The sequence below is a fragment of the Opisthocomus hoazin genome, chromosome 2 (assembly GCF_030867145.1).
Source record: "Opisthocomus hoazin isolate bOpiHoa1 chromosome 2, bOpiHoa1.hap1, whole genome shotgun sequence".
In the NCBI taxonomy this organism is placed as follows: domain Eukaryota; kingdom Metazoa; phylum Chordata; class Aves; order Opisthocomiformes; family Opisthocomidae; genus Opisthocomus; species Opisthocomus hoazin.
The window spans coordinates 57,596,586-57,622,818 of NC_134415.1; the positions used below are offsets into that span (position 1 = coordinate 57,596,586).

General features: G+C 45.5%; 1 protein-coding gene across 1 annotated transcript in view; it reads left to right on the forward strand.

Annotated features, from left to right (window-relative positions):
- The first annotated feature begins 373 nt into the window (after window positions 1–373).
- UST (uronyl 2-sulfotransferase) overlaps window positions 374–26,233 on the forward strand; it is a 162,630-nt gene continuing 136,770 nt past the window's right edge. The window contains exon 1 of the mRNA XM_075413760.1: window positions 374–1,035. Within this exon, the coding sequence (XP_075269875.1) occupies window positions 765–1,035 (271 nt within the window). The 5' untranslated portion in view covers window positions 374–764. The remainder of the gene's footprint in view (window positions 1,036–26,233) is intronic.

A 26,233-nucleotide genomic window follows, 5' to 3' on the forward strand; every position in this document is an offset into this window, starting at 1 on the left:
GTGCTAACGCAGCGTCTGTGGGACCCTGCCGGGAGCAGACCCCCGCCCAGCCACGCAGGGCGTCCGAGGCCCGCCCCAGCGGGACAGGGTGCGGGCAGGGCGCCGTGGCGGCGATTCGGGCAGGTCAGGCCCGCCCGGTGCTCCCCGGGGCAGCCCGCGGCGGCTGGGGCGGGGCGGGCCGGGGCAGGTGGCGAGGCGGGCCCGGGGCGGGCCGGGGCAGGTGGGCGAGGCGGGCCCGCGGCGGCCCGGCCGGGGCGGGGCGGGGCGGGGGGACGGCGGCGGCTCCCGCCGGTGCCCGCAGGGGTCGCTGGCGCGGAGGCAGCGGCCGCGCCGCGGGGAGCGGGGGCCGGGGCGAGCCGGGGCGGCGGGGCCGGGGCGGGCGGCGCGCACAGCACAGCACAGCACAGCGCGGCCCGGCCGCGAGTTGCAGGCGGGCGGCGGCGGAGCGCTGGCTGTAACTTGACACCGGAGCGGGAGGCCGAGCGGAGAGAGGGAGCGAGAGCGGCGGCGGAGGAGAGGAGCCCCGGGGAGCGGGATGGTGGCCACCTCCTTCCCCTCCCCTTAGCGGCGCTCCGCAGCAGCCGCCGCCGCAGCGCCGGGGACTCTCGCCTGCCGCGGGGCCGGGGGCAGCCGGCGATGGGGACGGGACGGGTCCCCTGAGCTCCCGGGAACTTTCCGCGCCGTGGGCAGCCGGAGCCGAGCAGGCGGATGGAGGATGCGCTTTCCCCGGCGGGCTGCGTGACCCGGCGGCGGCGAAGGGGAGGATGAAGAAGAAGCAGCAGCACGGCGGCGGCGGCGGCGGGGACTGCCCGGCGCCCCGGCCCCCCGCGGCGGCGGCGGCGGCGGGAGGGGGCCCGGGCCCGGGCCAGGGCGGGGGCTGGAAGAGGCGGCGGCCCCTCTCGCTGCTGCCCTTCCTCTCGCTGCGCGACTACGGCTTCTGCATGGCCGCCCTGCTGCTCTTCTGCCTGGGCTCCCTCTTCTTCCAGCTCAACGGGGGGCCCCCGCACTTTCTGCTGGACCTGCGGCACTATCTGGGTAAGGGCGGCCGGCGGCGGCGGGGACTTGTTGCCGCTCCTCCTCGCCCCCCGCTGCGGCGGCGGGGCTGGGGCCTCCCTCCGGCGGCCGGAGCGGGGGCGGGGGCGGCCGCGGGGCTCCCCGGCTTCCCGGGCGGCGGGAGCGGGGCCGGGGGCGGCGGGGGCTCGGGTCGGCGAGGTCGCAGCCCGGGGCGCGCAGGGCCGTCGGCGCGCTGGGAGCAGGGCGCGGGGCTGCGCCCTCCCAGAAGTTACTTTCGGCGAAGGGCAGAGCCCCCTGGAGACCCTTCCCCGGGCCCGAGGCGGCTCTTCGCCCGGTGAGCGCCGCGGTCCGCCCGCCGCCTCCCGCCGTCAGGCGCGGTCCGGGCAGCCGCCCCCGCCCCGCTCGGGTGCCCGCTCCGGGGGGGACGGGACGGGGACAGGGTTACAGGTGGCTCGGGGCAGGAGGTGCTGCCCTGAAAAAAGAAACCGCAACCGGAGGGCCCGCCCGCTGAACGACTCGTCCGTCCTTGCGCGGCCGGCCCGCTGCCGGGGCGGGGGCGAGCGGGCAGGGTGCGGGGGGCGGCGTGACCCCGGGGGCAGCGGGACTGGGCCCCGCGTTGCGGCCCGCAACCCTCGGTCTCCTGCTGACCGCAGGGTTGCGTGTGGTTTTTCTCCGCGCCCGCTGGATGTCACAGAATCACAGCGTGGTGTGGGTTGGAAGGGAGCTTAAAGATCATCTGGTTCCAACCCCCCTGCCTTGGGCAGGGACCCTTCCACTGGACCAGGCTGCTCAGAGCCCCATCCGGCCTGGCCTTGATGTCGCCGTAAGGGAGGAGCGGTGAAGAGCGGAGTGTGTCCTGAGGTCGAGTGAGTACCTCGGACTGGCGGGACTGGTTCCAACAGGGAGCAAAACCTCGGGGTTTCTCCGTGTGGGGGGGTTGCGGCAGTTTTTATGGCGTTAGCTGCTCGGCGGTAGTCGTCTGTCTGCGAAGGTAGGCCGTCGGTGGCACGTGCCGCGGGAGGGCAGTCCGTAGGAGACACTGTTGGGTTGCGAAGAAAAATACGGTGGTTTCGTTTCAGAAAAACAAGCTGAAAATCCATATCTGCTCGAGTGTATTTTATGAACATCTCGGGAATGCAACTCCGTATGCGTTGCTTTTCTTTAAGGGAAGACTATCCCATGTCCTCAGTTAATGATGAGAGGGTACGGAGAGGACACAGCAGGCTCTTCGGGGAGGTGCGCAGTGGTAGGACAAGAGGTGACAGACACAAGTTGCAACACGGGACATTCCAATGAGATATTAGGAAAAAAGTTTTCAGCGTGGTCAAACGTTAGAACAGGCTGCCCAGGGAGGTTGGGATGTCCTCGCAGATGTTCAGAGCTCAATTGGACATGGCCCTGAGCAACCCGATTCAATTTTTCCCTGTATTGGGGGTGGGGTGGGGGGGAGTAGGACCAGGTGAACAGAAGTCCCTTCCAGTTCACATTATTCTGCGATTCTGTGATTCTGCTGTAACTGGAGAAAAACATAAGTGAGAATTCAAATGAGAACAGGAGAACCTACTGCCTTTTAGGCTTGGATTTTAATTACTTTTTTTTTCTTCCTTCAATGTTACAATTAGGACGATATTTCTCCATTGATGAGGAAGAGGACAAATTTTCCACCAAGGTGGAAGCAGGTGTTGTTACAATTGATTAACTCTTTAACTGGATCAAGCACAGATCTGTATTTTTCAAAGCAAAGTTGATGTCAATTTTTGTTTTATTTTAATCTTCATCAGGGATGTATGTTGCTTGGCTTGTGTGGGAATAGGCTGTGAGAAGCACTGGGTTACGCAGCTTCTCGCGTGGTAGCATTTAACTGCTGTTGAGGGGTCCGGGAAATAAACTAGGATCTACTACCCGAACCGCTCTAGCCAGTATTTGTGCCTCTGCTGGAAAATCTTCTGAGGCCTGCAGATGAAAGGCTTGGAAACCACCGCGTCTGGGTGAATGGGTCGTGATCATTTTTGTGCAAGTGCAGAAAAGCCTTTATTGTGTGTGCCTGAACATGGTGAGCCTCTGGGGAAGGAGTGCAGTCATCTTTGAAAACGGTTTGGGTTTTTTTTAAGTGTTTGCCCCTCTCAGGAGAAAGTAGACAGGTCTATTAATATCTGTGCAGTAATGAAATTCTGCACTTGTTATATCAATTAGTATAGGAATTTCCTTTCTGTGCCTGAGTGACCTGGGATGTTGAGGAGCCAAGGACTTGTCTAGCAGGCTGCAGCGGGTCAGTGACTGAGGAGGAAGCAGAGTCCTGGTGGCTGGAGTCGTAGAAGCCACTAAGCAAGCTGTGCTCCTGCCTCTGCAGAGAAGTGGAACGTATTTTGCCTGGACGCTAAGGTGCATGCTTGCATGCTGTTTTCTGAAGTTATTGTATGCTTCCTCGGTGTACAGTTTCACTGGAGCTGTCAGAGGGAGTCCATGTGGATGACATTGCTGAAGACTTTTTTTTTTTTTTTTTATTTGGTACCGAGTGTAGGTTTTGCAAGAATGGCGCATACTCCTTGGGGTACCCACCTGGCAAAGTTTGAAAATTACAAACAATTTTTTTGTAAGCAGGTAGTCTGCTTGTTTTCTGGGGGACTAAGAACTGTTTGGAAGAACTAGTAACTAGTTAGTCAAGCTAACTACCAAAGCGGAATGTATATACGTGTGTGTTTTATACAGCATTTGGACTAGTCAAGTCTCATAACATTAAAAAAAAAAAAACATTTTTTTTTCCCTGAAGCCACAGATGCATTGTAGAAGCAACTCTTTTCTTACGGTCCTTCCAACCCCCAGTTTATGGTGTTAAAATTTAAATCCTCAAGCAGAAAGGAGCAGTTTGTTTGCAAACCATGTTTGCCATGTGTGAATTTTGCAACCGCCCTGCTTGCATTTAAATCCACAAGAACCAAGAAGGACCAGACCAAGGGGAAAAGTAGTTTCTCTGTTTAACTACTTTGTGGCCTCCACGGTGTGGGTCATCTTGTCTGGCTTTGGGTTTTTTATTTGCATTGCAAGTTTCACCGTGTTGCTCGTGGTTAGCTGTGTTACTCTGGAGGGAATGCATGGATGTTGTTTACCTTGGAACTTGAAAGGGTGTTCATAAGTAAGAACACAAAACTTCAATAGTGATGGGGATAGAAGTCGCACCTGCATCACGCAGGTGTGTGTATAAAAGAAAATCTAGGCAGTGTGAAAACACTGGGGTTGAGAAACTTTCATTTTGCTCCTAGGCCTGCGTCACACTGTGGAGGAAGAGGAGGAATAAGTTAATTTTCAAAGGAATTAAATGTGAAGATTTGCTAGTTCTATGAACTTTCCTTTGATGGTGGTGAGGATGAATGTATTTTCAGAGTATTTAGACTATTAGTATTTTTTTTTTTATCCTGGACTGACTTTTCTGATGTCTTGGACCGCTTCTCTGGTGTCCTGTCCATATGCATCTCCCTTTTTTGTTTGATTGCCATACTGATTGGGGATAATCTGTTGGGAAAACATTATGACAGCTCATGGGGAAGAAGGTAGCTATATTCAGTATTTCGACTTTGTATTGCCTTCCCTTCTCTTTTAAAACTCTAGCGAGTCATATGGAGCAAATGAGAGTAGGATAGTAGATAGGAGGCTGTGCTTCGTTCTGACTTCAAGTCCGTCACAGTTCAGAGGACAGAAAGGTCTGTGGAAGGCTAGTGGCTTCTGCTGTCTGTTCTAGCTGTGGTTTGCAGGAACACAGATGGAGTTGCACACTGCAGTCATCCCATCAGGACAGATCTAGAGCCCTGGTTTTCAGCATGTAATCAGTGGGGGCGTGGGCATTAGTGGGTTATTTCTAAAGAATCTGTGGAAGATACTTAAAGACAGGGCTGTTGCCAGTAGGCTTGAATTTGCTGTATGGGGGTGCATACCAGTCCTGGACCATCTATGAGCTCCAAAAAACCGGAGAGTTTAAAAACTGCCAGGCTTTCCAGTAATGAACTGGAGTATTGGGACTTGCACAACATCAGTGAGGTCTTGGTTGTTGCTTCTGCCAAGGTAATCCTGGCTCACTAATCAAAAACCAACTCCAGCAGTGGGAGGAAGTGAGAAGAGTCTTCCCTTAGATGAGTAAGACAGAAATCGTAAATCTTGGACAGCCCTGTGGCTTTTGGGGAATGCACTGGGGACTCCCGTTCCCCTGCAAATGCAGTGGTTTTGCATTGCTTTATTCTTCCTTGCTTTGGCTTGTGATGTATGCATGCTTCAGAATACAAAAATAAGCATTTCCAAGGGCTAGTAGCAACCCTCTAATGGCCAATAAAAAAAAAAAATCTTTTGATCTTCAGTATTTGCTGTGCAAACTTGTTATTTTTCATGTCCATTAAAGCATTTCCCCTCTTGAACTCCCCAGGACCCTGCCAACAAGTTCGCTGGTTTGATTGCGTGTGGAAGTTGCCTGTGCTGTGGCTTCCCCTACGCAAGGGAAAAGACTTGAGTGGCCAGTTGTGTTCTTCAGGCAATCTCTAAATTGCTCCCTGCTCTCGCTCTTCGTGCCCCTGGAAGCTCTCAGGTGTTTTGGCCAGATGTGCTCAGTAGGCTTAAAGTTGTCACAACAACGGTTGTGTTTATTTTGGACACATGGGGGAATATAACCATAATTTTGTCAAATGTAAGAAGGAGAAAGAAATCTGAGTACTTGGGGAGGTTGTAACAAAAACCTCCAAAATATTTAAGACTAAACACAAAGTAAAACTTAATTGAGGTAGTACGAATTGGATTTATTTTGGTAGGGTGTTTTGGGGTTGTTTGTGGTTTTGTTTTGTTTTTCTGCTTCTTCTGAAGTGCATTTATATCTAGAATGATGGAAATAACAGAATTCTTCAGGGCAAGCTTTTCTAAACAGTAAAAACACCTAGCATGCTCCATTATAGGTGAACAGCATGCTGCTTTTTTATGGCCAGAAATGATTGTCTCTTTCAGTTTTGTTTTGCACATGGATCATGAATCTTTTACAGTTTTGAAGGACCTTCAGGTGTGTGAACAGGAGAAACACACTCAAGGAAAAATGGTCAGGTCTGTGGATGACGTTGATTGTATGATGACACAATACCTGTTTCTGAAACGAATATGCTTTTAACAAGACCCTGATTATGTTCTTATTGCCATTTTTTTTCTTCATATTTTCAAGAACGTGTAGTGCTCTCAAAAGAGCTCTTCTGTACTTCAAAACATTTTGATTTTTTTCTCTAACTTTTCAGTGGATTTGTTTAATTCCATTGCATTTGGAATTTATTACATTTTAAAATTAATTTACAGTGTAAGGAACTGAAAGGTCAGTTTAGAAGCTGCTTCCTAAAGCCTTAAAAAGAGATGGTCTGAACCAAAAACACAAGTCTGTAGCTGTATCTTTCTTAATTAACTTTCCTGTCCTCTTTGGACTTCCTCATTTTGCTATTGTGAATGTGATGTGTTTTATCTTTTAGATAAAGTATGTTTGGACTTGCACTTAGGTTGCTAAGCTCTCAAGTTAGAAGTGAGATTTTTTGGAAGACAGAAGATGTGCCTCATCTCCAAGAAACTTTTTTTAAAAGGCTGCATGACTTGCTCATCACTCACAGCTTGTTCAGTTGTAAGATTAACAAAGCTCTACCTAATGCATGCTGCTGTCAGGGAATACTCTACAGAGAACCAGAATGTGCCTCGTTTTATGACCAACTCGAGCCTTTTCCTTTCAAAAAGACGAAGTGGTCACTGGACTGTGTTATCCTGGCTGGCCACAAAACACTGTGTACAGTGAAGCTGTAGCAAAAAAGTGTTGAAAACTGTGTGAGTGTGTTGTGATGATATTCTAAATGTGTTTGGAAGATCGGACAGTATTTGTTTAGAAATGTATTTTTTGCTTTCAAAATCAGACTCCAGTCTGGAAATCAGGTATTAGATATATGCAGCCATTTACGTTTTTCTGTTTCATATTGTCAGCTTTGTCTGTTGACAAGGGATTTAAAGGATTAGTTCAGTTCCTGATGAGAGGGAGTATTACTACAGCTTTTTCAAAAATGTATTTGGTTTTGGTTTACTTTCAGGTTATATGACAGTGCGGTATATACACCTGTGAGAGGACAAGACTGCTGGTTAAATGGAACGCTTCACTTGGGCCTGGGGAGGTGGGGGAGGCTTCAGTTCCCTGCCCTGACAGACTTCATGGGACGTTGAACAAGTCGTGTGTTAATTCTGCCTGCATTTAATGCCAGAGGAAGTTTTGAAGATACAGGTGTTATAAAATATGATATTCTCAGATATTACAGTGATTGTAGCCATAGAAATACTTAAACGAAAAAGATCCTTGTGATAAGTGCTTTTGTTGGGGAGAGATTTTGGCCATGTCAAAGAGGTAAGGCAGATAGAGAGTGATAGAAGGGGGCTCCTGTGTAGGCTGAGGCAAAGTCAGTGGTCCAACTACTTTTCTTTCAAGGGTGTTGCCACGGTTCGTTAACACAGTGTCTGTGCAGTTTTACTTCAGGAGTTATTGCTATAATTGGTTTCCAGAGTCTCGTCAAAGGGCATCTATTTTCATATGTGTCCTCACAGGGAAGACTTCATGTCCAGGAGAATGTAACCGGGGCACTTATTTCTTGTCTCCGGTGGTACTGCTTAGACTTGATTTGCAAAAATGAAAGTAAAAATACAGTTTCTTGAAGCTTTGTTCACCCAAAGTGTATGGCAAGCACTTTGTGCTCTATCAGAGAATACTCAGCCGAAATAAATCATGGCTGTCGTGGGAGGAAAGAAGTGGATGATGCAGTGGTTCTCATCTTTTCATATGAAATTAAGGAGGAGGAAGATTGCTTTTGCTTAGGGTTTGACAAAGAACGATAAGCATTGAAGGCTGCTGGGAAAGGAGACTGTCTAGCAAAAGTAACTCATACAAAAGCTTCAACACTTCATGGTCTGTGGGGAAAATAAAGGCTGTCTATTTTTTTTTTTTCCCCGTTAGCTGTAGTAAAGGATCAGAGATTAACATGTGTGCTAGCTCTATTGTACTGATTCCTGATAAAATTATTTTGAAATCAATAGCGCGTGTCAAAATCAGCAGTGACAGTAGTGGAAGTTTTTAATTTCTTATTTAATTATAGGTCTATATTGTCAAAATGTATAGAACATGATGTAGGTATAACAGAGGGACTTGATTTTGATGTGATTTTTGGTGGGAACACTCTGTAAAATGGTTGAACAAGTCAAATAATATCCTAGGACTGTTCTGACGCAAAAGGTTGGAACAATAAATACAACAGGATAAAAAGAAAAAGAACAATGCATTTATTTTTCGTATCTTGTATTTTTCCAGTATCCTCTTCTACCTCCCGTTTCCAGCTGGTAGTCTATTCTTTCTCCCCCATCCTCCTCTTCTCATCCTGCCATTTAAATTCATGTATTAATAACAGGAGAGAGTTTCTAATGTCTTTTGTGTCTAGCAATAAAATTGAATTACTGAAACTGCTCGAGTGTGTTTTGTGTGATAATCACCCCATTTTTTGGACATAAATTTTGGGTGCTTAAGGGAACCCTTCTTTCTGCGTTGTTGACTTAGCCTCGTGTGAAAGTACTTGCACATTGTGAGCTTCTGGCTCCTGTAAGCCATTCAAGAAGAGCACTGCTGGCTGTTTTGGTCTCCTAGCTGCCTCTCTGTGCAAAGACAAGTTTGCAGGTGAGATGTAAGAGTTTACGCTTTCATCTTGGACTGGACAAAAAAGTCTGTTTATAGTTCATTTTGGAAGTTGTGACTTCGCACCTGCCGCTGACCCGCTGCGCGGGCTGGGTTCAGTTGCTGCGCTGTGGAAAGAAGCCCTGTGCGCTTCTGAGGGGGTGAACAGCCACCCTGTGCGCTCGTGCCGGTGCGGGTGAACGCGCTGACCAAAGTAAACTACCACGTTGTTAGTCAGGGCAGATAATTTGTAGGGCGGTGTTGACAGCCCTTTCTAATGGAGTTGTCTTTCCTGAAGAATTGGGTGGATGGGGGAGGTCCCCGTGCTCCCCTTCCAGGCCGTTGGTGCTTTTGGAGCAGTAAGTTTTGGAGCCAGGGATTGCAAGGGTCTAGGGGCTGCTCGTTCTCACCATGGGGGCAAGAAGGCGATGAGAATCCTTTTGAAGCTGGTGAGAAGGAGATTCCTCTTTGGATCTCGCTGTACGATTCGCATCCCACTCAGCTATTTGTCTGGATTTCCTGTCTGGTCAGTGAGGGGAGAGAGCTACTTCCAGGTCATCGCAGTTTATGAGAAACATGTGATGTGAGTAGGATCAGCCCTTTTCAGAGATGTCAGCTGTCTGTAGCCTGTTGCCGTTAACTTGGAAAGGAATGTCAGGCTTGAGTCCGCTGCTGCTGCCTTGGCTGCTGCTGCCCTTCCCTGGGCAGCAGAGGTGCTTGCCCGTAAGACCTAATCCGACCGGTGCAGCAGTGGCCCAAAAGTGTAAGTTAAAGCTTGTGGGGTTTTTATTATTATTGTTTTGTATTTTTAACTTTTGAGTGAAAGCTGTGGAAAATGATGACACATGACTTTTCACCAAGGAAAGTTTCCCCATTATTGCTGGTGAGCAGGCAAGTAGATTTTTAAAACCTAACTTATGTTTATATAATGAGGCATTTGTTTTTCTTTGTTTTAGAATCTGGGTTAGAGGGTGTTTGGAGACTGGAGGGGTGAATAGGAAGTGGAGAGCAGTTACTTGGCTGAAATTTATTTTACTCTCTTGCTCTGCAGAGCTGCACTGAGGGAAGCAGACTCTCTTGTGTGGAAAATAGATGTTTGGCTTTGTTTATAAGCATGGAAGCACAAAGATTAGGTTTGTATTGTGGTTTCTGAGTACTAATGCTTTAGAAACAGACATTTGGATGCTTGCCAAAGCTTGCTTCTTATCACACTTAATGATTCAGAATAGAAGTCATCAGGAGGCTGGGATGGAGATCGTGGAGCCCATGGCAGTTTGAGTAAAGCAGCAATGCATCTCTGCTATATGTAAATAGCATGTTTTAGCACCCCTGAGAATGTTTATTTTAAAAACCTCTACTAGTCAAGTGGATGGTTGGTTCAGTTTAATGTATCTGCCCCAGAGAGAGGATGCCAGCGTAACATTGTACTCATACAAGGTCACCAAACTGCTGGCAAGTGCCAAATCTGTGAGATGAGCTGCCAGTGGCTGGATTAAAAGCTGCTGGTCAAGAAGATTTGACTTATTATTTCCACTTTTTTTCTTTTCAATTTGGAAAGTCCTGGACATTTGGGGAGGAGGAGGTGCTCCTTACGACTGTCCTCGTAGATTAACAATAGGTGTTTCTAAAATGCATAAAACAAATTTGTAACAAATACGTGAGTGTTTCATAGCTTTTGCCTAGTTACTACTGGGGACTATTGTGAAGTCTTCATTGTTGCTTGGCTTTTGATCAGAATGGCAGGTTACTTGGGAGGAAACTATAATCGCCTCAAAGATTTTTACACAATGTTTCAGCCCAGAATTCAAAGCTTTCTCTTGAAATCTAAATTCCGGTTATGTGTCTTTTTACCTTATAAGATGTCCTGAACTTTATTTGGGAATTCTCATGTAGATTAGAACTTGTGTTGCTTTTATGAACATACATATATTCTTTTTTTTTAAATTTGTCTATTCAGAATGTGGAGTTGTGCCCTGTTGCTCTGTGGCAGTGACTTGTGTTGAAACAGACATGAGACCTGAAGGGGTTGGAGCAGATGGGGAGATGTGAGAAGGAACCAAACCTTATGATGTTGTTTCAGAAAACGTTTGAGAATTGTCTCACAATATACCAGTTTCAGCGTCAATTTCAGAAGACAAAGTGATCTTGAGAATGCCTGCAGTAATTGATTAGTGTTCTTATGACTTGTTGATCTCATAGCAATTAGGAGATAGCAGTAAGTATGATCACTTTTTTTTCCTCTTTTTTTTTCTGTATCAGAAAGGGGTGAAATACAGTACCGATGTAGTCTTTTTCTTCGGCCTCATTTTCTCTCATCTGTTTTCTCTTGTCTTCTACTCTGCCCTAGTGAGGTCCCACCTGGAGTACTGTGTCCAGTTCTGGGCTCCCCAGCTCAAGAAAGGTGAGGAGCTACTGGAGGGAGTCCAGCGAAGGGCTACGAGGGTGGTGAGGGGATTGGAGCATCTCTCCTACGAGGAGAGGCTGAGGGAGCTGGGCTTGTTCAGCCTGAAGAAGAGAAGGCTGAGAGGGGACCTAATTAATGCTTATAAATATCTCAAGGGCGGGTGTCAGGAGGATGGGGCCAGACTCTTTTTTTTTTGTGGTGCCCAGTGACAGGACAAGGGGCAATGGGCACAAACTGAAGCACAGGAAGTTCCGTCTGAACATGAGGAAGAACTTCTTCCCTCTGAGGGTGACGGAGCACTGGAACAGGCTGCCCAGAGGTGTTGCGGAGCCTCCTTCTCTGGAGATATTCAAGACCCATCTGGACGCAGTCCTGTGCAGCCTGCTCTAGCTGACCCTCCTTTGACAGGAGGGTTGGACCAGATGACCCACAGAGGTCCCTTCCAACCCCTACCATTCTGTGATTCTGTGATTGCCTTCCAAGATGTGAGCACATCCTTTTCCTTCCACTCCTCTTGTATTTACAGGTAGTTACCCAGTTAATCTCTTGTTAATCTGTTCCTGGATGACACCAGACCACCAGCCAGGGGTTTCCAAATCATGTCCTGCTGGTGGTCCTGCTTCCTTCAGCCATGTTCTGTTTCCTCAGTGGCTTGCATTATAAAGCAAATACTCCTGCCTTTTTTGGCTGACCTAGATCTAGAGAAGAAACATCTAAATCTATGCGTTGAAGAATCAGATGTAAGTGGGATCGTAGAAGTGTCCCATGAGTAGCCCTTTGCATTCTTAAAAGGTAAGGAAAAATGCTAATGAGGTACTTTGAAATACACAGAAAGATCTTGGGGCTGGGATGTTGGTAGACCTCTCTGTACAAGTTTGATGAGATTACAGGTAGAAATTGCATTCAGATTGGGCACCAGAGTGCCAAGAAGAGACTTCTATGTGGGAGAGAACTAGTGGGGGGAAGAGGGGACAGACAGGTGTCTTGATGACCAGAAGAAGTTACATGAGGTTTAGACTGTCTATGGCTTGTCTGTGAGGCCCTAATTCTTTCTTTCAGAGGTTCCCTCTGAAGTCAACAGGGAGAGGCAGAGATATCTCCAAAGAGCAACTCAGGCTACCTGTGTCTTTATGACAACTGAGCCCCTGACTTCTGCACAGAGAAATGCTTGGAGTTGGTGGCAAGAATCTGTGTCATCATGGTATTTATTCTTAGAAACATTGGTTGATGACCATTGGAAGGCTTCTGGGGAAAAGGAGCCTGGAAGTTATGCTAGCGAGATTTTTGGGTGGATACGTCACTTCAGGTCAGTGGGTCATTGAAACCTGAGTGCTTAGGATGCCTAAAAATAAAGACTACGTAAAGCACTGGAAAAATAGCACTGCAGGGGATATCTGTCGCTGCTTGGTGGGTGTATTTGATGCCACATTTGTTTCTCCCGAAGTCTTGCAGTTGCATGAAAAGGCTGTGTGCGACAACAGCTCTGATACAATATCTGCTGCAACATTTCAGATTATAAGGCAAAGGCTGTGAAACTGCTGACTTCTCAGTTCCTTTCATATCTGCAGCTGATTGTTCCTTCCTAGCAGAACTCCCCATACAAATGTACAGATTTCTTTTGTGTTGTCCCGTGGGAGATATCACAATAAGTAAATTAGGATGAATAACAAAATAGCAGGGCCTAAACTCTACCACCTGTGGTTTTTTGTTTGTTTGGTGTTTTTTGTTGCGTTTTTTGGGGGGGGCGGGGGAAGTGGTTTTGTTTTTTCCGGTTGTGTCATTTTGGTCGTCACTATATCTGTTCAACAGGCAAATAGAGGTAGCTGTATATACAAGTGGATAGTAGCAAATGTGTTGGTTACAATTAGGAACAGGCATGGAGGCAAGGAGAGACTGAGCGCTAGCTGCAATCTGAGGATGCGTTGCTACTTACTGTCTGAGGAAATGTTGAAACCAGAGGCAATTTGGGAGGAAAGAAAAGTTTGATACTATGTGAAGGTCAAGGAATAGCTGCTGTAGATACATATCCCCTGCTGACTGAGTATTTCCCAACCAATTTAATTTTCTGACAGAACTAAATGATTTTCAGCCACCCTCACAGAATCACAGAATGTTTGAGCTTGGAAGGGACATCTGGAGGTCATCTGGTCTAACTCCGCATGCTCAAGCAGGGCCACCTAGGGGCTGGTTGCCCAGGACCATGTCCAGGTGACTTTTTAATACCTCCAACTATGTTGAATATCTCCACAACCTCCCTGGGCAACCTGTGCCAGCGCTTTGTCACCCTCGCAGTAAAAAAGTGTTTCCTGATGTTCAGAGGGAACCTCCTGTGTTTCAGTTTGTGCCCACTGCCCCTTGTCCTGTCACTGGGCAGCACTGAAAAGAGCCTGGCTCTGCTGCCTTCTCCCTGTTGGTATTTATATACATTATTAAGATCCCTCTGAGCCTTCTCATCTCCAGGCTGAGCAGTCCCAGCTCTCTCAGCCTTTCCTCATATGTGAGGTGCTCCAGTCCCTTCATCATTTTCTTGGCCCTTTGCTGGACTCTCTCCACGTGTCTGTTGTACTGAGGAGTCCAGAACTGGACACAGAGTGCCCCAAGTGTGGCCTCGCTTTCTGGACAAGGAAACACAATTTGAGAATGTGTGAGGGAAGTCCTTTGCGAAGTAGGGGCTTCTTAGGAGGTCTTTTTCAGCACGTGTAAGAGGAAGAGAGGAATGTGATTGCATACCACGTACTTGCATATTGTTGTTATTTAATCTTGTGATAAACAGCCTTACCCTGTTAAACCTGTTGCATTTTCCCTTCTCTAGTTTTGAATATGATACTTATCTAATCAGTGAGGCAAATTTTGGCGAAGCTCTGGGATTCTTTGTAGCTCAGCAGTCGTCTGTTTTTTGCCCTATGCTACATGGAAGCAGCTGACAGCTTCAGTTGTTTTTTCCCTGAAACATTTTGGTTATGGATGTTAGAAGCTGAAAGATTATTAAATAACATGTAGCATCTTTCACCTTCTGATCCCAGCTCAAATACAGCTGAGGTTGACAGTAACTGGATCTCGCTGCTGTGCTGAGCTGTTGAGTGAGCAGCATGGAGCAAGTTCCTGGTGTAAGTGGTTGGGATATCACTGCTGGCACTGCCACTCTCCACTCCACTGGCTCCAGGATACGGCATCTCAGGCCAGCATGGAAGAGTATAGTGGCAGTGGAGGATCCCGTGGGTTTTGTCTTGTGCGGATCCCAATGGACTGATGCACTTCCCTCCCTGTTTCTGTGTGCTGGGCTTGGTGCTGGCGTACGCACTGTGCGTGCTTAGTGCAAGAGGGAAATGAGATTCAGAAAGATGTTACTGAGGATTATAAAGCTTGTGGGGGGCATGGACCCAACTGTCCCCAAGGTAAGAACTGTGCCTGTATAGTGGATTTCTTTGTATTGCCCTGCTCCATAGTTGGAGGTGTTTGTTTGGAGCTATTGTTTTAATGATATATTTATTCCTTAGAAAAGCAAGCTTAGAATTTCCTGCTAGGCATCATAGACCAAGAAATCTTTCCATCTTCTGCAAAAGAAGCTGCAAAGCATCCTCCTCGTTTCCTGTTCTCTCTCTGGCACTACTGACCAGAGAGTACAACTTGCTGATTTTTATCCTCGTACAGGAATTTCCTTCTAACAGGTCAGAGAGGAAAGTAAATATTAACACTTTTCATCTTTAAAGAGCACAGAGGCCACGTACCTTCCTTGGCGTCCTTAGGCTGATCAATAGCAGCATCAAGAATAGGGACGTGATTCCCTGCGGTCTTAGGAGGGCAGGGCATTGCCTGTGAACATGTGCAGTGTGTCCAGCAAAACGCTGGTGCTCAGCAACACGGAAACTCTGCTGCTTGCCCTTATCTCAGCACTTACCTGACTCTCCTGGCTGGGGTGGTTTGAGTTTGTATGATCTGTGGGGCTCATATCTGCACCGTGTTCCTGAAAAGTAGTGAAGTTATTTTTCTGGGGGGGCCGCTGAAGGCATGGAAACTCGGGTTTTCCTGTCTGCGAGCGGCAACCCTTTAGCGTCGTCCCTTGCCCTGTTCCCGCTGGCGGGGAAGGCTGCTACTGCAGGGCTGTACGGCTGCCTCGGGATGCTCCAAATGACAGGGGAGTGTGTGGGAGGGAGCGATAGCTGGGAGAGGAAAAAGTGGGGTGAGAGAAGGACAGGTTGCTGGGTAAAACTTTTCCAATTTAAGCTAGAACAGCATACTTTTTAATGTATTCTGCTTAAAATGAGCCTGTGAGAGACAGGAATAGTACTGGGGGAGCAGATAAGTGATAAACGGCATGTTAAGGAGTCTGTTCCCACTGAAAAGTGTTTCTTCCTGCTTTCTGCATCTGTCTTCAACACCTCTGTGGAATTTGCTCACCAAAGTCTCTACTGTGGGTGGAAAAAGCTGTATTTGTCGCATGGATAGATGTTAAAACAGCTGCTTTATGTAGCCAACACAGCTTAAAAGCTGTATAGTCAGCTTCAGAAATGTTTGCTTAACTTATTTATTTGGAAGACAGAAATATTTTTAATACAAAGGAGCCGATAATGTGAGGGAGTCAATGAGAGGCTCATGGAAATTTTATCCATCTGTTAGGCCCTCTGGCTGTATTTGGCTAAAATTTAGTCCATAGATTTCCATAATTCTGAGGTAACGGTTGTGTTGTATGAGAAAAATGACCTGAGAACTCATCACTGTGTCATGAGCACAAAATAATTATGAAACTTTAAGGCAAATCGGTTGAACGGCTTTTGCTCTAGCACTTGCTCTTGCAGCATGATTATGTTTTGGCTGACGAAGTATGATAAATTTCTGTTTTCAGGCAGGGTACTCTGGATCCTAGTTCAAGCTTGAGATTTCATTTCTGTAAGAAATAAATGTGGTGGTCTCAGACTATTCCTTTGTGAATATGGTCAACATCAAAGAAAAGAAACCCACAGTGATTTAATATGTAGTTAAGTCCAAGTTAAAAATAACAGGTTTAGCTATCCAGTTGTAATATGCTCCTGGTTAAGAAGATTTCATTACTCATACTCTATAAATAACATCAGAAGTATGGTTTACTCTCGTTTTCTCCAAACACCCACTTCTGGTGCTTCACTTCTGTTCTAGACTGTTTGCGCTCCTGATCTCTGACTGCACTGTATCCTGCTCACTGGCCAGGCATCTCTCATTTCCAATAAATCTCTTTTATTTGCTTTAGTGGCATGCTGGTGTAGGGAATGGTTCATGGATTGCAGAACCGAGGACTTACAGTTCCTGATGCCATGGGACTAGGTAGGTGTCTTAGTACATACCCGTGTATTGCATTTGGTCAAGGCACACAGAGTCTTGTAGTATTGTGCCAGCCACGCCTGTAGTTTGGAAGATGCTCCTGCTCAACTGCGAAAGAAGGTTGGAGGAAAGAACAAGGAAGAGGGAAATTGTAAGTGTTCTTTCTCTCTCCTTCCTTCACTGTGTTTTTGGACACTTATAACGAAGTGATGTTAGCACCAATGTGAGAGTTAATGTGTTCTGACTCCTGCAGCTGTACTTCTTTGTGAACCACAAAGAGCAGTTTATAGAAAGCATAAACTTGTGAAACGTTCTTTTGTGTGCTTTTGAATGCATTGCAATTTCTTTGACCCCCAAAAAAATTGCTTTACAAGCTTAAAAATCCTGGAAAGAAAAGGGGTTTAGAATTGGGAAAGTTTGCATTAGGCCACTAAGAAGTCAAGAGTTTGCATTAATGGTTCTTGTGTGAGTTTTACCAGCTTTAGTTTGTCTGTGACACAAAAGTTAAGTTCCTGCTGAGAATTGCAGTTCAGTAAGGCCTGATGTTTATTTTCTTTAACTACAAATAACACAGAGTGTGTGAGTGAAGTAGGTTTATTATACTGACATATATTTAAATTTCTTAGAATTTACATTTCATTATTTAGTATTATTTTATTTATGCAACTCTATCTTCAGTTTGTTTTATTTGGAGTTCAGTCTGTAGTCCCATATTTTCTTTTTTAGGAGGAAGGTCTGCTAGATTTGTTTCTTCAATAGTTCTTTTCCTGTGTGTTTTTTGAGTGTAGAGGTGGTGCAAATCCTAGATGCTGGATTACAGGACTTTTTCTGTAACAGAACTCTGCTTCTGGAAAAAAAAAAACAAGATCAGTAATACATATGTGTGAATATATGTATGAAAAGAGAAGTCATTCTTGGTTACACACAATTTAATCAACATGAAAAGGATGCTGCTGTTCATTCACAACATAAAGCCAAAGTATGCGTAATACATTGTTTAAACTCGTGCTTTCTTCTTTGCCTTGCTACTTGTCAGTATTTGTCGTCCCTGTGATATAAAAATGCATGAAGAATGGATATGAAGAATTACCATTGGATCTCCTTTATCCATGAGGTTCAGGTGAGAAACACTTGATGATGTATATCCTGCATCTGTGGTAACAGATAGCTGGTACTAAGTGAGGATTGAAGTAGTTAAATGTTTTGTGTGTAAGAAGAGTTAAATAACCCAGTAGATTGATCCCAGATCCTCTCTATATTTCTGTTTAGTACAAATTCTCAAGATGACAATGGCCAGGTTGCCTATGAATGTAGATGCCAATGTGCCTATGAAGAAATTGGTCTGAGGTGCTGTTGAAAGTAACTTTGGTTTGTCTGGATGCTTTCCTCTTGGAATTCAGAAGCTTAGACAGCAGTGAGTGTGTCTTGCTCCTGTACAAAGTTGCTTTATGCTTCAAACTTCCAAAATATTTTCCAAAGTTACTGCACATGAACTCACTGATGACTTTCTGATAAGATCTGTATTGAATTCTTCCTAGGAGGAATACAGAGAAACTGTTCGAGCGTGCAGGGATGGGGCTAGGAAGGCCAAAGCCCGCCTGCAGTTGACTCTAGCAAAGGACTTGAAGGGGAACAAGAAGGGCTCCTACAGGCATGTCAGCAGCAAAAGGAAGAGCAGGAAAAATGAGGGCGTGCTGCTGAAGGGGGCAGGAGAGGCTGAGGTACTTAATGCCATCTTCACCTCAGCCTTTACTGGTGAGTTTTGCCTTCAGGAGTCCCAGGCAAGGAAGACTTGCCCTTGGATGTGGAAGACCAAGTTAGGGAACATTAAAACAAAATGGACATATGTGAGTCCATGGAACCTGATGGAATGTACCGATGAGTGCTGAGGGAGCTGGCTGGTGTCACTGCAAGGCCACTTTCAATTATCTTCTGAAAGGTTGTGATGATTGGGCGAGGATTCTGAGGGCTGGAAGAAGCAAAAATCGATCCTGTCTTTGAGAAAGTCGAGAACAGCCAGCCATCCTCACCCTTGATCCCTGTGATGGAGCAAATAGTTCTGCAAACCATTTCCAAACATGTGAAGGACGGGTGATTGAGAATAGCCAGCATCAATTTATGAAGGGGAAATCATGCCTGACCAACCTGATCACTTTCTGCAGTGAAATGACTGGTATCAGTGAATGAGGGGAGAGCAACAGATGTTGTTTGTGTCAACACTGGCAAGGCTTTTGACTGTCTTCTCTGGCATAGAGTCATTGAATGGTTTGGGTCGGAAGCGACCTTTAAGTGTCCAACCCCCCTGCCATGGGTAGGGACACCTTCCACTGGACCAGACTGCTCAGAGCCCCATCCAACCTGGCCTTGAACACTGCCAGGGAGGGGGCATCCACAGCTTCTCTGGGCAACCTGTTCCAGTGCCTCACCACCCTCAGAATAAAGAATTTATTTCTTAGAACTAATCGAACTCTACCCTTTTTCAGTCTAAAGCGATTACCCCTTGTCCTGTCACTCCATGTGCTTGTAAACAGTCCCTCTCCAGCTTTCTTGTTGGCCCCCTTCGGGTACTGGAAGGCTGGTAGAAGATCTCTCTGGAGCCTTCTCTTCTCCAGGCTGAACAGCCCCAACTCTCTCAGCCTTTCCTCATGGGAGAGGTGTTCCAGCCCTCAGATCGTTTTTGTGGCCCTCCTCTGGACCTGCTCCAACAGGTCCATGGCTCTTCTGTGCTGAGGCCCCCAGAGCTGGACACGGGACTCCAGGTGGGGTCTCACCAGAGTGGAGTAGAGGGGCAGAATCACCTCCCTCAACCTGCTGGCCATGATGCTTTTGATACAGCCCCAGATATGATTTGCCTTCTGGGCTGTGAGCGTGCACTGCTGGCTCATGTTGAGCCTCTCATTCACCAGCGCTCCCAAGTCCTTCTCAGAGCTGCTCTCAGTCCATTCTCCACCCCAGCCTATATTTGTGCTTGGGATTGCCCCGACCCATGTGCAGGACCTTGCACTTGGCCTTGTTGAATTTCAGGAGGTTCACACAGGCCTGTCTGTCCAGGTCCCTCTGGATGGCATCCCTTCCCTCCAGTGTGTCGACTGCACCACACAGCTTGGTGTCATTGGCAAACTTGCTGAGGGTGTGCTCAGTTCCACTGTCCATGTTGCTGACAAAAATGTTGAACAACGCCAGTCCCAGTACAGACCCCTGAGGAACGTCACTGGTCTCCACTTGGACGTAGAGCCATTGACCACAACTCTTTCAGTGCATCCTGATAGACAAAGTGATGAAGTGTGGACAGTGAGATTGACGGGCGACTGGCTGAACTGCTGGCGCGCCAGGTCTAACCAGAGGCAGCCATTAGTGGTGTATTCCGGAATCACCACCGGGGCCAGCACTGTTTGGCATCTTCGTTAATGACCTGGATGACCGGAAAGGATGCACATTCAGCAAGTGCCAGAAAGGTATGGGCTTAGTGGACCGAGTCCAGTGTAGGGCCGCTGAGATGATTGTGGGACTGGAGCATGTGTCATGTGAGCAGGGGCTGAGAGAGCTGGCACTGTTCAGCCTGGAGAAGATGATCTTACCAATGTGTACAAATACCTTGTGGAAGGAGTAAAGAAGATGGAGCCAGACTCTTCCCAGTAGTACCTGATGACAGGGCAAGGGGCAGTGGGTACAGACTGAAATACAGGAAATTCCATTTAAACATAAGAAACACTTTTTTATGTGCGGGTGATTGAACACTGGCACAGGTTGCTGTAAGAGATTCAAAACCCATCCCTGAGCACCCTGCTCTGGCTGGCCCCGCTCTGAGCAGAGGGTCAGAGTGGGCAAGGGGCTCTGCCAAGGGGCCTTCCCACACTGCCATGCTGAGGGGCTGTGCTCTGGGAATCTAATGCTGTGTGCTGACCCTTCACAAACGTGGGCAGGAGTGAAAAGTCAGCTCTAGCATGAAGTGCAGAGAAGATGCTTCCTCGCTGGTGCTAGGAAATGAAAGGGCATAGAAAAATTATTCATCATGCTACTTTGCATTTCTCACTGTAGATGTGATTTTGTAAAATGAAGACTTTGAACACTGTGAGAAGAGAGTCCAGTCCATGTAGCCAGTTTTCACTATTCATGGTACTGTATTTTATGTCGAGCTGTTTAGACTCTGGAAAAATTATTTTCTAGCAGTCGATCAATTGAACATGGAATAATGTCATTAGTGTGTTGCAAAGGGAAGGAGAGGCTGTTTGACTGCTAACTGCTTAACTTTGGACACTGAATCTTACTTACTCATTCTTTCAGGCTGGGAGGTGGAATATGCTACTGCAGACTTTTCTTGGTCGTGGTGTTCCTTGCATAGGTTTCTTCTAGTAGCTGCGTGAAATCTATCTGTTGTATTGCATCATGTCCTTCTTAAAGGATATAGCTAGTGATTAAAGAGAAAAATTAGTAGTGACTTTGGTAATAAACTTGGGTTTATGTTTTACACACAGTTAAATATCCAGTTGGACTTGAGCCTAGGAATAAAATAAAATAATTTAGACCTATAATTTACTGAAGCTGAAAAAAAATTAGAAGTATTGTTTCATTAGCTTCTGTATGTATTCTACAAAATTAAGTTTTTCCACAAAAAGAATCTTAGATAATGTGTGCATCTGACTGGGGGGGAGAGAGAGAATGATAGGAAATCCAAGAGAGGATATACATATATGTTCATGTTGAGAAGGGAATACTCCTTGGCGATTCCCGTTATCTTTTACCACTTCTAGTGGCATGACTTTTTTTCCCTTTTTCGACTGACTTGTGTGATTTTCCTCTTGGGTCAGCAGGAGAGCAATTTCTTAGAACAGGGAGGTAGTACAGTAAATCCATTGTGCCTCTAGGATGTATTAACTTCAAAAGATGATGCTTCAGTCTTGTTGCTAAAGTCAGACAGAATCTAGCCTGCTTGTTTTTGTTTCTCTGGCTCCAGTGTGATTCTATCTTGCAAAGGCATGGTCTAATTCCTTTCAAGTGAAAAATATTGAAGCAGATTTGTTTCAATGAAATTGATACCTCTGGCAAGTTGGATCTGTTTCAGATGACTGTGCCAAGGATGGGAATCTCAAAGTTTAAGGAGACAAAAGAAAACAAAGAATTTTTTCAATTACAGTTCAATTTTAAAAAATTATAGCAAGCTTAACTTAAAATTACATGTGGGTTGAAAGTGGAGTTGCTATTGTGTTAATTTATTTACTGAGATGAGCAGTAATATTCTGAGATTTTCCTTCACACACATGACATTCATATTTGGCACTGCTAAGCATTCCTATCTCCAAGAATTTTTTTTTTTTTCCCCAGCACTTTTTTTGCTTCCTGGAGTGAAGGAAAAGCAACTTGAGTACTTTTGCATCCTTTTTCCTTTAGTTGCCCTCTAATTGCGTGTAACTAGCTCTAGTTAACTGGTTAAGAGATTCTGATCAAGTTTTAAAGAAAATTTTTGAAGGGTCAAGACTGAAAGGATCAGTGCTGTTTCATCAGGGCAGGCTCTGATAGCTTTGCTGAGGTTCAACAAATGCAGTGATGTTGCAAGTTGACAAAGAATTCATTTGAGTAATAAATATTATAGAACTGAGGTTTGTAATTGCATTTCACTGATTTTTCTTCCTTTTTTGCTACTTTTCCTCAAATGTCTTACTAGATCGTGGAAGCCTTTTTTGTGGTGTTCTCCATATAAACAGATACTAAGTACTTTGTTCTTTTAGAAGGCTTTGCTTTCTCTTTTTATTCTCTGTAGGTCTCCCCTCTGGGTTGCCTACTGATTGTCAAAAACTCTGAGCATCGGAGTTAGCATAGCAGGAAGAATACAAACCAGCTAGAACAGTGACTTCTCAGCCTTTAGCATGGGGTCTGCAACTGAATCACCGTTGGGTGAGAGGTGAAGGACACTTCTGAAAAAACCACCACCCCAAAACTAGGAAACAGGAAACTAAAAAGGATGTAGTACTTAAAAGATGACTTGTGACCTTTGTGGAAAGGTAGCTGTCTGTTAAATTTTTAATTGCTGAAGTAGATAAAAGAAGAGGGCAGCAATTCTTAGGGAATAGGCCTGTGTAACTGACCAACGCTTGGTCGCTCTGGGCGCGGGGACGTGCCCTGTTGGTTGCAGGCCAGACAAAAGATCTATTTGCTGTAGTGTGGAGCGTTGGCTGGTTTAAGAAAGAAATGCAAAACTTTCCTGCTGTTGAGCTGTCCCTTCAGCCGACTCTGGTGTGAACCAGAGTCAGTGGCGGTGGTGGTGGAGACGAGCAGCCAGGCACAAGCACAGGCCATTTTGAGAGGGACGGGGGGCTGCGGTACTGCATCGCTGCCCAGTGGGCCTGTAAGACTGATGGTTCTCCGCTGAGAGAGATAAACAATGGCAGTAAAGAGAGTTGGGAATACAGATAAACATTGATACTGTAAAGTGAATATTCAATCCTGCTTTGTTATGGTAGGCTGGTATGGCAGTTTTGCAAAGCTACACTTTGCTCAGTGGAGCTGTACATGCAGTTGCAAGGAATAGGAAATTTCCCTTAAGGAACCTCTGGGTAAGAGTGGTTTCTCAGCCCGTTGTGATGTGGTAACTTTATGATATGCTGGCAGCAGCCAGCATTCCCTCATCCACTGTGTTTGCTCTTCCAGTCTACCTTTTCTTGGAAAGGCAGGAGTGTAAGCAGTAGCACAGAGAATTTCTTCGAAAGTTGCACTGGAAACTAAAATTTACCTCCTTAACATACGTACAATACCTTACACTATGACTTAATTTTATTGTTTGGAAAAATGATTATGTGATTTCTTGTTCTTACATGTAGGATATATTAAAAAAAACAATTGTGCCATGGGTTGTAATTTCCTTACAAATTGAAGGGAGAAGTTTTGAAGTTAAAAATCTAGATAATCAGAGCACTGTTGTAGAAACAGTTGCCCATTGGAAACCAACACTACATCCCAGCACAGATATCTTTAAAAGAATATTTGAGACCAGAAAGAGGAAACAGTCTAGGAGACAGTGTTCATTATTATTAAATGCAAAGTGAAAGTCATGAAATATGAACTTTGTTTCAGATAGGCAAGAATTTACAAAGGAGGAAACTTTTATAGCTATCGTGAGGAAAAAGAAATAACTTGCGTTTTAAGCTTACTTCTGTCACTGTGCCATTCTCTGCATTTAGTGAACAAGTATCTAGAAATAGCCAGGAATCAGTTGGTATTCCAGAAAATGAGCAGTGTTTTAAGCTTCAAGGAGGGATGTTTGAAATTGCAGGAATTTCTGAATATCTCTTTTGCTGTTCTCTTAAAGAAAGAATTTGGATGTACATTTGAATCTGGATTTCTTAAAGTGAATATCAGTCTGGTCTATAAATTTTGAAGTATGTTGTAATTGTCATCACATAGCTAACAGTTAAGAAAACCCCACGATCTAAAGAGAACAAATAACCAGTGCTTACTGTTGGACTTGCAGCAAAATCCCCTCTCTCTCAGAAAAATGCAGCTGGCTGTAGCTGCCAGCTAGTGTACAAACAGAACCAAGAGAGGGAACAGCTGCGCTCTGAAAAACAGCAGAGCTCAAAGGCAGCAGCACCCACCTCTGTTCCTCTGGTGTTTGGTTTTAGGCTAGAATTACATATTTTGGGGTGATTTTACATATGGAAGTAAGCTTTTCTAGGTGACCTGTAGGGTTAAAGATTTCTCGACTGAAAACAAAAAGTAATGTTATGTTGGTTTTAAGACTATCTTCATCCTGTTTTTTCTTACCTTGATGCTTGTAGCATTTCTGATGCATTTCTGTGACAGTCACTGTCTGTTGGGTGGGGATTGTAGGTCCGGTGTCCTGCAGTCAGCATCCCTGCTGCTGCCTGGTGGGTATGTGTTGGCCGAAAAGGCCTGATGCCTTCACCTGGATTAGAAGGAATATCATCCAGGAATAGGTGGCGGCGGCCTAATAAAACATTTCTACTTGGCGGCCTTCCTCGTGGTGGGAAGTGTGACCCCTTCGTTAAAGAGCAAATAGTATGTGTCACGTTTTGGTGAAGACTGCAGCTGAATTTGCATGTGGCACATTTAAAACAAGAGAGCAAATTGTGACTAAAATTAAGGAAACTACACTGCCAGAAAAATGTAAAGCGGTCAGTATAACGAGTGAGAATTATGAAGGTGTACATTCCTGCAGCTTTTTGTGTACGTCATGGTGGGCCAAGTATCACTCTGTAGCTCACTGAAAGGTACTTAAAGCTTGTCCGTATGGGAGGAAGTTTTTTACAAACTGGAAACTCGTGACTAACCAACTTGTAGTGAATATAAATTCAATACTGCCATAAAATCTGACTTCCAAAGACCGCTTTAAGTGACTCCAAGTTTTTATATAATATTATGGCTGTCAGTTATTACTGAGAACTGACAGCACTTTTTTGCTATTCTGTGTTTTGTTCCAGATACCACAGGATACAGCATCTTATTTTTGAACTCCATGAAAATAAGCTTAAGGCTTTATTTGCTCCTAGCCAAAAGAGCATTTATTTCCTGTTTGTTATGTTTTAGCCAATGCACTGTATTTTAGAAAGGATGTAACACTGGCATTTTATAGATAGGGTGAATATAATTTGTCATGCAGGAAAAAAATTGTATAGATTGTCTTAATTTCTGAAGTGGTAACTTGTTTCTGGGTGCATGTTACAAAGTTCTGGTTTACTGAGGGAGCAGGGCTTACTCCTCCCAGGAGTTTATGGCGTTTTGTTTTCTACATAAAACCTGGTAATTTTCAAGGGCAAGACAACTGCAACTTGTTTGCTGTTTTTGGAAACTTGAGTGCTGCTGTTGCCAAGCATACAAAGTAATGTTTTACACTGTTTTTTTGACAGGGACACTAGCATGCAGCCAGGATCTGTCTGTTTGCTCCTTCACTGATGCCTTGCTCCTGCAAAGCCTTTCCTCGCTGGGAAGGTGAAAGGCAGAATCTGTGTCCAGGCTCACTGCCCTGGGGTCCATCACGTCACCTGGCCACAAGGCACCTTCTGGTCAGAATAGTGGTCCTCATCACTGGCTGTAGTTTTGAGCACGGTTTGTCTGATGTACCAACATGAATGTTCCCCAGTAGATGGAGAAACATTGCTATCATGGCCCTTGGTAACACATCTTGTAAAGGACATGGCAAAATAGTCATCTGAGTTTAGTAGCACCTTCTGTGAACATTAGATACATTCATATAATTAACTAAAAGTGTATTTCAATTGATAGTGTCCTAAGTGGGTCTTGTGGGGTCACATTAGGTAGTTTGGGACAAAAAGAATACTCAAACTTATTTTTAATTAACACCATCTTAGCGGGGAGCAAGGCAGCTGTAGCAGCACACAAGCAAGGTTGAAGAATAGAGAAAGAGAACATAGGCAGTAGCAAGATAAAGCTTTGAAGGTTTTCCAGAAATTGTAGCAGTTTAGATTTGTTCATATTTTAGTTCACAGGTTTTTTTCTGTTGCGTCGGAGCTCTGGAGCTGTAGTAGTTGGTGTATTTTGTCTGTACTTGGGTTGTCGCATGCGCTCAGTTGTTTTCTTCTGACATTCTGAAAATGTGATGGCTCCTTGGGTGGGCATCTTTGACAAATTAGAAAGAGCTTCAGTTTTGTGAATTGATATCAAGAATGCGATACAGATTTTTGTGTTAAAGCTTCTGGTAATAACGAACAGATGGAAAAAAACTAGAAATGTTTAAAAACCAAATTAAACAAAGCAGATGCAGGAGAATATTGTTTTGGACATGCCATACCCATGTCTTCTGGTAGTTGCAGGCCACGTAATGATCATGTGGGCTGGTGAATGTC